Below are 14,622 nucleotides of genomic sequence, written 5' to 3'. Positions count from 1 at the left end.
TTCCATAGTCCATGGAAAATTCTTTGCCGTTTTTCTGTCTTTAAATGGCACTAAAATGAATATTTTTTCCAGCTACATTTGTACTTATTTCTTTATTTGTTTAGGGCAAGTGGCTGACTGTCAGATTTGGGGCATACATGTTACTGAGGCTTTTGATACATACTTCTGAGTTGACCAAATACATATGTAGTCGTTTACACTGCTGTCAGCAATGCAGGAGAGTTCGTGTTACTCCACACCCACTCCAGCTCTTCATATTTTAGTTTATTTAATCATCAATTTGATAGACCAAGAGTAAAACATTTAAAAGTTTTTTAACTGCTAGCGAGGTTCTGTTTTCCTTCATGTCACTGATCATCACATTTCTTCTTTCACAAATTGCCTTTTCATATCCTTAGCCCATCTATTGACTTACTCTCTTTTTTCCTATTGATTTATGAGTTTTTTAGTATAAAAATAATATAGCATATCCTTACATAAATTGCAGATGATTTTGCCCACTTGGTTTTCTTTTTTGTTTTGGAAAATTTTAGCTTTTAAGTAACACAATCTATTAGTTTTTTACTTTATAGTTTCCACTTTAGAAATCATGCTTAGCAACCTTTCCCTTTTCCTTAATTTATAAATATCTCTATATATTTCCTTTGGTAATTTCATGACATTTTTATTTTTTTTTATTTTCAGCTTTCTGAGATATAATTGGCATAAAGCACTGTATAAGTTTGAGGGATACAGCAAAATGGCTCAATTGACACGTATTGTGAAATGATTACCACAGTCAGTTGAGTTAACATCCATTATCATGTAGATAGAAAGGAAAAGAGAAAAAAACTTCTTTTTCCTTGTGATAAGAACGTTTAGGATCTACTCTCCTAGCAACTCTCAGGTATACCATCCGGCAGTGTTAACTATAGTCATCATGTTATACATTACATCCCCAGGACTTATTTATCTTATTACTGGAAGTTGGACCTTTTAACCCCCTTCATCCAGTTCCCCATCCCCATCCCGAACCACAAATCTGATCTCTTTTTCTGAGTTTGGTTTTGGGTGTTTTTTATTTTTTGTTCTTTGGGTTTTGGGGGTTATTTTTAGATTCCACATATAAGTGAGATCATACAGTCTTTGTCTTTGACTTATCTCACTTAGTGTAATGCCCTCACGTTCCATCCATGTTATTGCAAATGGCAGGACTTTCTTTTTTATGGCTGAATAGTATTCCATTATGTGTGTGTGTGTGTGTGTGTGTGTGTGTGTGTGTGTGTGTGTGTATATATATATATATATATCACATTTTCTATATCCGTTCATCTGTTGATGGACACTTAGGTTGTTGCCATGTCTCAGCTATTGTAAATAATGATGCTGCAAACAGGGGGTTGCATATATTTCTTCAACATAGTGTTTTTGTTTCCTTTAGGCATATACCCAGAAGTAGAATTTGCTGGATCATATGGTAGTTCTATTTTTAATTTTTTGAGGGACCTCCATATTGTTTTCCACAGTGGCTACACCAATTTACATTCCCACCAACAGTGCACAAGGGTTCCCTTTTCTCCACATTCTCCCCAGCATGTGTTATCTCTTGTCTTTTTGATGATGACCATTCTAATAGGCATGAGGTGATATCTCATTGTGGTTTTGATTTGTATTTCTCTGATAATTAATGATTTTGAGCACCTTGTCTGTTGGCCATTTGTATGTCTTCTGTGGAAAAATGTCTATCTAACATCATTTTTAGTATTTAAATTTTTGGTGTAAGGTGTGAATATTTAGCATAATAAAAATTTTTTGGAAGTATCACTGAATGACTTAATATTCTGTCATATGGATGTACTCAGTTTAATTGCCACATTACTGAGCATTAGTTTATGTCTGTGTTTACAGTATATAAATACCAGTGTTGGTAAACATCTTTATTCATAAACCTTCAGCCACAGATCTTTGATTATTTCTTCAGGGTCCATTACTGGAAGTAATGTTACCGCATCAGTGGATGTGAACATTTTAAGACAGTTGCTACCTAGTGCTGAATTGCTTTTCAGAACATTTTGCCAATGATATGTGAGAATGCCCATCTCACCGCAGGGAGAGTGGCTTTTAAACATTATCTTTTAATTGCTTTTCCAGAAATCTGAGTGGATGACAACAACTTGCAATCATGCACTTTATGCGATTTGTGACGTATTTACCCAGTTCTATGAAGCTTTGAATGAAGTTCTTCTCTCTGATGTATTTGCCCAGTTGCAGTGGTGTGTAAAACAAGGTACTCTTTTTGTGGTTAGGCATCATTTTTCTTGACATAGTCCTTAACGAGAGATTAATTTTTTCAGTATATTAAAAGCATGGATGTAGTGCCAAGGAGTACAATGTATAATTTAATTGTTGAAAATGTGTATTTTTAAAATTTAATTAGAAAATAAAAACAGTCTCTCCACCAAGTCAGTTTATAAAGCATTTCTTTTAAGGTGGGATATAGTAAATTTTAAATCTCAAAAGATGTACCTTTGTATATTACTATTCTTTCTACTTTTGTGTATGTTTGAAATTTTCTAAAATAAAATGTTTTTTAACTGTACTGTGAGAATCAAGATCAACAGCTTCATCAATGGACGTTTTTGGTTTTGAGTACTTACGTGTTTATTTTAGTATGTATTACGAAAAATACCCACGTAGCACATTAGACCTGGATCCCATAGATAAATTTGGCTTAGGACAAGGTTTAATTTAGCTAAGTTTTTCGAAGAGTGCTCAGTTTTCAAGTAACTGATAAAACAGTTGATAAACAGCAAAAATTGGAAACGTAATGTTTGAGTGACTAAGTTTTCAGAAACACCAGTCTAATATTTTCTGTCTTACTTTACCATTTCTCGAACAAGGAGCCAGTTAGTTAAGTAGCAAAATGTTGACCTTTTTCCATCCCTAGCAATATAGCATGATAAATAATTCTGCCTCTTTATAGCCTACTTAAAATTTTACCGTCCGTACCAATGCTTCATTAATTAGAAGCCAACCAGCCCAAACAGTTGCATTGTCTCTACCTCACGATAGGAAGTATCAGCAATCAGGTTGGAATCAGAACAGCATTTGCAGTTTAATGATAGATGTTTTATTTTGCAGATAATGAGCAATTGGCTCGATCAGGTACAAATTGCTTAGAAAACTTAGTAATATCCAATGGAGAGAAATTCAGTTCTGACGTCTGGGACAAAACATGTAATTGTATGTTGGATATTTTCAAAACAACCATCCCACATGTGTAAGTGTTAATGTGATTACTGCTGTTTATTTCTACTTTCAGTGGTTATTTTAAAGCTCCAGGTTGCCCTTCACATTGATTGATTTCCTTCTCTTGCATTCTCTTTAGTTTGCTGACGTGGAGACCTGTAGGAATGGAGGAAGATCCATCAGAAAAACATTTGGTAGGATTTTTTTTTCAGTTGTCTTTTCTCTGATCACATATTATAGTAAAAAATTAAGCAGCCCAAAGGCTTTTCTGATGGGAAGTGAGTAGAAAAGGTTATAAGAGCTAAACACTATGTATGTTCATTAAAATATTTTTTAGAAAGTACAGAAAAGTATTAAGGAAATAAGTCACTTCACTCAATAAAAACCACAAGACACTTCTAGTTTTCTTATTTATGTGACTGAGCACACACAACCCACATGCTTGCAATTTGGGCTCACTTTGTACATAATGTGTTACTTAACACCACTGTGGGCATTTTTCTATGTTCCTATTTTTGGGGGGCCCTCTGCGTGGCATGTGGGAGCTTAGTTCCCTGACCAGGGTTTGAACCCACACCCACTGCATTGGAAGTGTGGCATCTTTACCACTGGACCCCCAGAGAAGTCCCTCCATATTCTTAAATATTCTCTGAGAACAGCTTCTTCAGTGGCTGCACATTATTGTAATTTATTTAACGAATTTTCCCTTGTTGGACACTTTCATCAGTTCTGGTGTTTCACTGTTACAAAGATTGCTTTGGTGTCATTATCCTTATTTATTGCCCTCCTACGTAAGGAGCACTTGCCTCTCCACCAATGAAATAGTAGTTTTTTTTTTGTTTTTTGTGGTACGCGGGCCTCTCACTGTTTTGGCCTCTCCCGTTGCGGAGCACAGGCTCTGGACGCGAACGCTCAGCGGCCATGGCTCACGGGCCCAGCCACTCCGTGGCATGTGGGATCTTCCCGGACCGGGGCACGAACCCGTGTCCCCTGCATTGGCAGGCGGACTCTCAACCACTGCGCCACCAGGGAAGCCCGAAATAGTAGTTTTTATTTTTTGTGTAAGGCCCCATAAAAGAGTTCTAATTCAAGTGTCACTTTAAAATACTTTGGTTTACAAGGGGGTTTGTCTAATTAGCTTCTATTTCCAAGTACCTATAAAGCCATTAGATTTTAAAAGGCATTTGGGATGTAGCAACTTAAAAATGAAGCACATTATATAAACATTCTCTGCTTTTTAACTTTCTACTGTCAACTTAAAAAAAAAAAAAAAGCCTAGCTACCGTGCTCGTTTATTTTTGAACTTGAGCTCATTAAAAATTTGTCACACTCATCATGAACTCATAGTATGTAGAGAAATGCCGTCTAAGTTGGAATCAGAAAATGTGAAATTTTAAAGGGAGGGAGAAGTAATTGAAATTTGTAATCTTTCCCATGTAACCTCTGAGAAGTGCTACTTCTATACTTCAAGCTGAGCAAGACACAGATTCTAGTCAGTCCAGCAGTGTTAAAACAGGCTCATCTCTGCCCAGGTACTGAATTGTGGACCGAGAAATGAATGTTGTGTTTCTCTCCGGTTTACTTCTAGGATGTGGATCTGGACCGCCAGTCTTTAAGCAGCATAGATAAAAATGCCTCTGAGAGAGGCCAGAGCCAACTCTCTAACCCGACCGATGACAGCTGGAAAGCTAGACCATATGCAAGTAAGACCACTTTCTTTATTGTTTTTGTATTTATTTATTTATTTATTTATTTATTTTAAATAGGTAACATGTTTACATGATTCAGATATTCAGAAGGTGCAGAAAGGTAAACAGGATATAAGCCTTTCTTCACCCCTGGGCCTCAGTCTGCCTGTCCCTTTCTTCATGGCAGCCAATGTCACCAGTTTCTTATATACCTTTCTAGAGACATTTTGCTCATATGCAAGCAAATGCATATTCACATACACAAGCATACAATATGTATCTATGTTTATATATGAATTCTCCACTCCTTTTTATACAAATTATAGAATACTGTGCATTATTCTTTTTTCACTTAATATAGCTTATAGATCATTCAAAATCAGTACCTGAAGTGCTTTCACACTCTTTTGTACAATTGTGTACATTGCCCCAGGTTGTAGATGTGCTATTATTTGCTTAATTCGGTTTCTACCTGGACATTTCTGTTACTCCCAGTCTTTTTCTGTTATAAACAGTACTGCATTGAATCACCTAATACATGTGTTATTTGTGAGTTTATCTGTGTGGTAAATTCCCAGAAAAAAAGATTGCTAGGTTAAAAGAGAAAGTGCATTTGCTATTTTGATAGATAATTCCACACTGCTGCCTATTAAGGTTGTACCTATTTACGTGATCTCTGGGAATGCATAGGTGATATTTGGTATCTTTTGAGGAGTTTTAATTTGCAGTTTTCTAATTATGAGTGAAACTGAGCAGTTTTTCATGTGTTTAAGAACAATTTCTATGAGCTATCCATAATCTTTGTTCATTTTGTATTGATTGTTGTCTTTTATTGGTTTGGGTGGGGGGGCTCTTCATGTCTTAGATATCCCTTTTCTGGATATGAGTTTCAAATTACTTTTACTAATTTCTCTCTTAATGTTGCTTATGGTGTGTTTCCCCATCTGTCATTTAAACAAATAGGTTTCACAGTTGCTCTCAGCCAGGCACAGCACTGTGTGTCCCATGTGTGTGCCCTCACGTGATCCTTATGCTTGCCCTTTGAGGCGGTACTGTTTTACATTTGAGTGAACTGGGCCTTAGATGACACGACTTGCCAATATGTAGTAGAGTCGGGATTCAGACCCTTTTGGCTGACTGAGAAATTGGAACTTCTCAGGTATTGTAGTCTGGTCTTCTTAAAGTTGTGGTCCCCATTATTTTTCTTCATAGCAGTTTCAGCCTCTTCTCAACATGCCAGTTTGTAGGTGTTCACACTGACATTAAACTTCTGAAGCAGCACATTAGACAAAGCCCCGTGTGGTCACTGTTATCTTCTGAAGGCACAAAAAATATGGAATCCGTTCAGGAGGTGCCATGTTGGAGACTGACGGGCTGCTGCTCTGTGTCTGCAGCATAGCCAGTGTCTCTCCAGTGTCCAGGGAGAGAAGCTGTTTCCTCATCAGCCCCAGATAAAGGGGTTGGCTTGTGTGGGAGGGGCAAGTGGACATTTCTTTAAATGGAACCACTGAGTGCAGCAAGATGTTTATGCTCTAAGAGATGCCTGGGGCTTGAGACCCCTGCCATTCCTCCAAGGAACAGTGCTTTGTTTCTCCCAGGCTCCCATCCCAGCCTCCCTCTGGGCATGAGCTCAGCGAATAGAGCAGCAGGCAGAATCTCTTACACCACTTGTATTGTTTTTTTTCTTTTTGGTCCAAGATGGTGTCATTGAATTGGCATATGTTAAATGTAAATCTGTTGCAATTCCACTGTATACTTTCTCAGTTAAAACTAATTCTGGGGACTTCCTGGTGGTCCAATGGTTAAGACTCTAACTTTCCACTGCAGGGGCCATGGGTTCAGCCCCTGGTCGGGGAACTAAGATCTCACATGCCCTACGGTGTGGCCAAAAAAAAAAAAACAAACTAATTCTGCATGGAGAATTTTTATATGCATATATATAATTTCACAGTCGCTTTCAAAAGCTTGAAGATGACCCAACTCCTTGTTTTTATTTAATGTTTATTTAATATTTTCAACATTCTGATTCTTTAACAAGTTGAAAAGGAAGCTCTACTTTTACTGTAGTCAAATCAGCCAACTTTGTAAGTGCCAGACATGGGCTATCCCTGAGCCCAGGGATTGAGAAGATGAGACATTAGTCAGAGTCTAATCAGTAGGCAGAAACCACACTGATAATTTGAACAGGGAAAATTCTACATAAAGAATTGTTAAAAAAAAAAAAAGAAAATTAAAAAAAATAAATTTTAAAAAATTAAAAAAAAAAAAGAATTGTTAACTAGTCAAAGAGGGCTAGCCACTGAAAGAAGTAAGAGAAAACTGAGGGATATGGAAGCAGAAAATGTGGGAAGCGGCTACTACCTCCAGGGCAGACAGAAAGTGATCCAGGAACTAAGAGCTTGAATAAGCTGCACCCTCCTCCCCCTCCCCCCAACCCCGCCCCTCAAGACTGAGATTCAGCCCTTTGGAGAGTCGGCTCCCGGCTACCGCAGGAACCTGTAGCCTCCTGTGGATAGAACACAGTCCAGAGCTGGTCTGTAGGAGTGACCCTTCAGGCAGCAGAAAAACATGCCAGAGGACATGGGACCTGCATCGCTGACTCCCTCCCTGTCTTCAGGTCTTTGCTCAGGGAGCTCATTTTCAGAGAGAACCCTTCCTGACCAGCTTGTTTAAACTTGCATCCCCACCTTGACACCATCCCTACCATATCCCCATCCCTGCCTGATGTCCTCATTGTTTAACGTACTACATCTTAACTTAAGTAGCTTGTTTACTGTCTGTCTCTGCCATGGGAGCAGGGATTTTTGTCCAGCTTATTCACTGTTTATGCCACAGCATCAAGAACCATGCCTGGCACATAGTCAGAGCTCAGTGAATTCAGTACTGGCTGAATCATTATTAGGGTTAATCTTTATCATCTAATATAGATCAGAAACTGTTTGCCAGCCTCCTCATCAAGTGCGTGGTCCAGTTGGAATTGATACAGACCATTGACAACATCGTGTTCTACCCTGCAACGAGCAAAAAGGAAGATGCAGAGCACATGGTTGCTGCCCAGGTGAGAGTGGCCTGAAGGAGGGCATCTGAGGGGAGATTGTTCAGAGCAGTGGTGTGCTGGAGCCTGGTGAGACTGGCTTGCAAGAGCCCAGCATGCTCATCCCTCCCAGGCCCACATCCAGTGACGGGTACTAGCAACTTAAAATTGGCCACGATGGGAGTATTTACACCACTGAAATCACCGAACGCTAAAAATCAGGCATTTTCTCCCCCCACCCTCACGCAGAGCCAGTTTACTGGCATACTACCACTCAGACTCCACCCCCAACCTTGGTGTTTCAAAAAAAATGTGTTATTAATCACAGGGACTATTCCTTATAATTAATATACAGTAACCATGAATCACTGAGAGGGAAAATATGTGGATAAAGGTACCAATTTTTCCTTCAGGAAGTGCATTTTTTTGTTTTCTATGTGCAACCTTTTATATATACGGTTTGCTTGGAAACAGTATTTGGTGTCCAAAAGTTGGACAGTAACTTTACACCATGGGTTGCAAACTTAAGTGCTTCAGCGGCTGGGAGATGCTGTGAGTGTGGGTAGCAGGCTGGGTGGGACAATGGGAACCACCGAGCTTGAGGCCCGCCAGAGCCCAGCCACCTCCAGCTCCAGGGGCAAGTTGCTGTCAGGTGGGTCAAGCTGGGATGGTCTTCCAGTTTTTCAAGAGGAGTCAGAAATCAAGATTTTTCTCATATAGGGCATCTTCTGTTTATTAAATACTATAATTATTGGTCAACAAAATATATCTGTTGGCCAGATCCAGCACAAAGGCTGTCCTTTTATGGGTTTTGGTTTTATTTTTTAAGTATACAACTCAGTGGCTTTAGTATATTCACAGAGTTGTGCAAATATCCCCACTGTCTAATTACAGAATATTTTTTAAACATCTTTATTAGAGTATAATTGCTTTACATTGTTGTGTTAGTTGCTGCTGTATAACAAAATGAATCAGCTGTACGTATATGTATATACGTATATCCCCATATCCCCTCCCTCTTGCGTCTCCCTCCCACCCTCCGTATCCCACCCCTCTAGGTGGTCAGAAAGCACTGAGCTGATCTCCCTTTGCTATGCGGCTGATTCCCACTAGCTCTCTGTTTTACATTTGGTAGTGTATATATGTCCATGCCACTCTCTCACTTCGTCTCAGCTTACCCTTCCCGCTCCCCATGTCCTCAAGTCCATTCTCTATGTCTGCACCAGAATATTTTTACCACTGCAAAAGGGAAGGCCCTAACCATCAGTGTCACTCCCCACTGCCTCCTTGCCCCAGCCCTAGCAACCATTAATCTATTTTCTGTCTCTATGGACTTGTCTGATTCCGATATTTCATATTACTGGAATCATATAATATGTGAGCTTTTGTGCCTGACCTCTTAGCTTAATGTTTTCCAGGTTCATCCGTATTGTGGCATGTATCAGTACTTCATTTTTATATATGGCTGAATAATATTCCATTGTATGGCTGTACCACATTTTGTTTATCCATTCATCAGTTGATGGACATTTAGGTTGTGTCCATTGTCTGGCTATTATGAATAACGCTGCAGTGAACATTTTTATACAAATTTTAATGTGCACGTAAGTTTTTAATTCTCTTGAGTATATACCTAGGAGTGGAATTGCTGGGTCATATGTTAACTCAGTGTTTACCTTTTTTGAGGAATTGCCAGACTGTTTTCCAGAGCAGCTAGACTATTTTATGTTCCCATCAGCAATGTATGAAGGTTCCAGTTTCTTCATATCCTCACCAAAGGTTGTTATTGTCTTTTTTTTTTTAATTATAACCATCCCAGTGTGTGTGAAGTAATATCTCTTTGTGGTTTTGATTCCCATTTCCCTAATGACTAATGATGTAGAGCATCTTTTGTGCTTGTTGGCCATTTGTATATCTTTGGAGAAATGTCTATTCAAATCCTTTGCCCAGTTTTAAGTTGGGTTATTTATCTTTCTATCATTGAATTGTAAGAGTTTTGTTTTTTGTTTTTTTTTGTGGTACGCGGGCCTCTCACTGCCATGGCCTCTCCCGTTGCGGAGCACAGGCTCCGGACGCGCAGGCTCAGCGGCCATGGCTCATGGGCCCAGCCGCCCTGTGGCATGTAGGATCCTCCTGGACCAGGGCACAAACCCGCGTCCCCTGCATCGGCAGGCGGACTCAACCACTGCGCCACCAGGGAAGCCCAAGAGTTTTTATATATTCTAGTTATTAGTCTCTTATCAGATAGATATATGATTTGACCTATTTTCTCCCATTTTCTACATTGTCTTTTCAATTTCTTGATGGTGTCCTTTGAAGCACAAAAGTTTTTAATGTTGATAAAGTCCAAGTTACTATTTTTTCTTTAGTTACTTGTACTTTTAAAGTTATTTCTAAGAAAGCATTGCCTAATTCAAGGTCACAGAGATTTAGGCCTACATTTTCTTTTAAGAGTTTCATAATTTTAGCTCTTATATTTAGGTCTTTGATCCATTTTTGAGTTTATTTATGTATATGATGGGAGATAGGGGGTCTGCCTTCATTCTTTTGCATGTAGATGTTTAATTATCCCAGCACCATTTGATGTAAAGACTGTTTTTCCCCCACTGAATTGTTCTGATAGCCATGTTGGAAATCTCTTGACCATAAATATGAGGATTTATTTCTGGATTCTCAGTACTGTTCCACTGATATATATGTCTCTCTTTATGCCAGTACCACACTGTCTTGATTACTGTAGTTTTGTAGTAAGTTTTGAAATAGGGAAGTATGAGTCTTCCAACTTTGTGCTTCTTTTTTCAAGACTGTTTTGGCTATTCCATGTCATTTACATACATCTCCATATGAATTTTAGGATCAGCTTGTCAATTCCTGCAAAGATGTCAGATGGAATTTTGATAAGGCTTACATTGAATTTATAGATCAATTTAGGGAGTATTGCAAACTCTGCCCTTTTGTAACCTCTGGCTTCTAGGGAGGGTTGTGGTCTATTCCTAGAGGGCTCAACAAATATAAAATCCTTAATTATGGGGGCTTCCCTGGTGGCGCAGTGGTTGAGAGTCCGCCTGCCGATGCAGGGGACACGGGTTCGTGCCCCGGTCCAGGAGGATCCCACACGCCGCGGAGCGGCTGGGCCCGTGAGCCATGGCTGCTGAGCCTGCGTGTCCGAAACCTGTCTTCCGCAATGGGAGAGGCCACAGCAGTGAGAGGCCCGTGTACCACACACAAAAAAAAAAATCCTTAATTATGTCTAATAATCCCTAATTATTTTAGGCAACATGTTCAATAAAAATTTCTAGCATTCCATACCTATTTCTATGGTTTTTCCCTTCACATTTGAAAACACAGTTGTCAATCTTATTAAAGTTCATTAATCACCTGATGAGGCTAAAGATGCCACTTGGGCTTTGCTTAACAATTTCTTTCTTTCAGTGAGTATGTTTTGAGACTCACACCTTCTATCACGTGCACTACAGTTTGATTTTCTCATTTTCCAATTTCTTTATAAAATAAAAAGAGGACAGTGCAATCCTGTAGTGAAATAATTGGAGAAGTACACACTCCTGTTCATGCAATGAAGGCAGTACTGACAAAACTGAAACTCTGGCCAGCGAAGCCTGCCGTCATGCAAGAGCTCGGCATATTCTTTCACCAGCCAGTGAGCAGAGTCTAAATGGAAAACATTTCCGGGTATTGAGGAATGAAGTGTACCTTACAGAGAGGAGGACTTCTGGAGAGTTATGATGATCTCTGTCTGATACCACAGTGTGCAAAACCGTTCCATCTTCTTTACTTAGCTCTCTTATCCTCCCCTCTGTAGCAAGACACGCTGGATGCAGATATCCATATAGAGACAGAGGACCAGGGCATGTATAAGTGCATGTCTTCCCAGCACCTCTTCAAGCTCTTAGACTGCTTGCAGGAATCCCATTCATTCTCAAAGGCCTTCAACTCCAATTACGAGCAACGGACTGTCCTATGGCGAGCAGGTAAGGGAGGAAGCACAGCAGATGGGACAGGTGGTCACACTGGTCACTGTCCTAAAACATTAAAGCCTTTGGAAAATTCCTGGCATGGTACACACAGCTGGAATAACTTACCAGATATTTCATGCTTGAGGGAGAGAGAAGGGACATTTCATCCTCGTACCAGGAATGTTGTCTGGCACACGGGAGACTCTCAGTAAGTATTTGATGGAAAAATGAATTGGGAGAGTTTAATTGATCTAGCAAGGGCAAGAAATTTTACATTAGGTTAAGATTGTACAGTTAGGGACTTCCCTGGTGGTCCAGTGGCTAAGCCTCCGCACTCCCAATGCAGGGGGCCCGGGTTCAATCCCTGGTTGGGCAGCTAGATCCCACATGCATGCTGCAGCTAAGAGTCTGCATGCCACAACTAAGAAGCCCGCATGCCACAACTAAAAGATTCCACATGCCTCAACTAAGACCCGGCGCAGCCTAAATAAATGTATGTAAAGTTAAGTATGATGATATAAAAAGTGTGGTCATCTAGGAGCAACAAAAGCATTCATACATTTTTTTGAGGCTTTTAGGGGTTTTCTCTCCCACCTGTACAAATAAATATATAAGTCCTGGAAGTGAGTGATATGTGTGTGCGTGTAGACACACATGTATGTGCAGGGGTGATGGTAGGAGTCTCATTTTGTGAACTGTGTACAAAAGTGATACTTTATATAATTCTTGTATTGTTACCAGTTACTTGAATTTTCCACCCAAATGCCTGTTTTAATCCATAATTTTTAAATGTCATTTTTCTCTATAGCTTTAAACTAGGTATTTTATGTCTTTGCGTATAATAAGATTTTGCTTAGGGACTTCCCTGGTGGTCCAGTGGTTAGGACTCTGCACTTCTGCTGCAGGGGGCACAGGCTCGATTCCTGGTCGGGGAACTAAGATCCCACATGCTGCGTGGCATGGCCAAAAAAAAAAAAAAAGATTTTGCTTATAAGAGTGGTTTACACATCTCTGTGGCAGATTGGTATTGCTTTGTTTAAGAAAACTGTTCTTCAGGGATGAGATACAGAGGAAAGAATACTTATGGAAGATTGTTCTGGCTGATGTGTGTGGGATGGATTGGCAGAGGGAGAAGAGATGACAGAGACACACTGAGGAGCTATTTCAGGAGCTGCTGTGCAGTTTTCATCGAGGGCAGTGGTCCTTTTTTCAAATGATAAAATGCTCTAATGGAGGGTCTAATTTGGAAGGCTAGAAAAATAAAATAATTATCATGTTGGTTCTCAAAACAGAAACAAGACATGTTCTTATATGTGGTTTGTGGGAAAAATCTAGCAAGTCAGAGACATTCTAGAATTCTTAAAAGCTGTTACACTTGAGAAGATGAAATGAATGGCTTCACCAGCCAGTGAGCAGGGTCTAAATGGAGAACAGCTCAGGGTGTTGAGCGAAGTGTATCTTGTGGGGAGGATGAGATGTCAGGGCTGCCTCGTCTGGTATCACAGTTGAGCCGTATTAAAAATGTGAGATCTTTCCGTATTTCCTAAAGTAACTCAATTAGTTTCCGACGTGATTTCTCAGCATTACCCTGGAAGTGTGCACTATTTATACGACTATATCTGATCTCCAGGTTTTAAGGGCAAGTCTAAACCCAACCTTCTAAAACAAGAAACCAGCAGCCTGGCCTGTTGTTTGAGGATCCTGTTTCGAATGTATGTCGATGAGAACCGCAGGGATTCCTGGGAAGAAATACAGCAGCGACTTTTAACGTAAGAAGAATGATTTCTGATTAAATTTCTTACCTGTAATACACAGATGCTTCATAACAATACTGTGATTTGAAAGAGTAGGAGAAAAATACCTATATGCTGACACCCTCACCAACTGTTTTCCTTCTTGTTTTTTCATCCTATCTGGTTCTTCTATTTCACTTTTCTTAATGCCCTGAAGAGGGCAGGGCCTCATTTCTTCCATTCAACGTTATTTAAAGCACAGAAACATAGGCAGGGAAAAGTGCTCTGAGCTCAGAGTCATCCAGCCTGGATTGAAGTCCTGACTGGGTCCTCTTTAGAGCACTGTCAGCTCTAACATCCCACTATTCCTTCTTCCCAAGAGGAACATATAAGAATCGTGTGGGTACCAGGATGTACTTACTTTGTGTGGAAATGCAGCAGTGGGCCGGCAGTGGATGGCATTGAGAGAGCCCCCTGCAAAGAACTAGATCTTTGCCACCCAGTTTCTTGGGCAACTGTGAGCAAGATGCTGTGTCTAAGCCCCCTTTTGCTCCTTTAAGATTTGAAAACATTAACATGCAGTGCTGGCAAACACGAGATAAAGACACTCACTCTCCAATTTCTGGAAATCAGGGGGCATTATATATATATCAAGAGCCTTAAAGGGTTCAGTCTCTTTCTTTGACTCAGTAATCCACTGTTAGGGAATCAGGATTCCCACACAGAACATTCATTGCAGACTTACTTATAAAGAGAAAACACTTAAAGCAGCTCAGCTGTGGAATGGATAACTACATTGTGGTATATCCTATGATAGAATATTATGCAGCCTTTAAAAATGAAGTTTTGGGGAGTTGCCTGGTGGCCTAGTGGTTAGGATTCTGGGCTTTCACTGCCGTGGCCCAGGTTCAATCCCTGATCAGGGAACTGAGATTCCACAAGCTGCACAGCGTGGCCCCAAAAAA

General features: G+C 40.0%; 1 protein-coding gene and 1 non-coding gene across 2 annotated transcripts in view; both read left to right on the top strand.

Moving 5' to 3' along the window:
• The window catches only part of ARFGEF2 (ADP ribosylation factor guanine nucleotide exchange factor 2), a 100,366-nt gene that overhangs the window by 80,443 nt on the left and 5,301 nt on the right, over positions 1 to 14,622 (top strand). The window contains exons 31-37 of the mRNA XM_032605372.1: positions 2,131 to 2,266; positions 3,121 to 3,259; positions 3,368 to 3,422; positions 4,817 to 4,931; positions 7,844 to 7,974; positions 11,771 to 11,939; positions 13,555 to 13,693. Coding sequence (XP_032461263.1) covers positions 2,131 to 2,266; positions 3,121 to 3,259; positions 3,368 to 3,422; positions 4,817 to 4,931; positions 7,844 to 7,974; positions 11,771 to 11,939; positions 13,555 to 13,693 — 884 coding nt within the window. The remainder of the gene's footprint in view (positions 1 to 2,130; positions 2,267 to 3,120; positions 3,260 to 3,367; positions 3,423 to 4,816; positions 4,932 to 7,843; positions 7,975 to 11,770; positions 11,940 to 13,554; positions 13,694 to 14,622) is intronic.
• Positions 12,787 to 12,859, top strand: TRNAR-UCU. Its single transcript has one exon. It is a non-coding gene; the product is annotated as a tRNA-Arg (tRNA).

This window comes from Phocoena sinus, chromosome 15 (genome assembly GCF_008692025.1).
Source record: "Phocoena sinus isolate mPhoSin1 chromosome 15, mPhoSin1.pri, whole genome shotgun sequence".
Taxonomy (NCBI): Eukaryota; Metazoa; Chordata; class Mammalia; order Artiodactyla; family Phocoenidae; genus Phocoena; species Phocoena sinus.
This window is presented reverse-complemented; position numbering and strand designations above follow the sequence as displayed.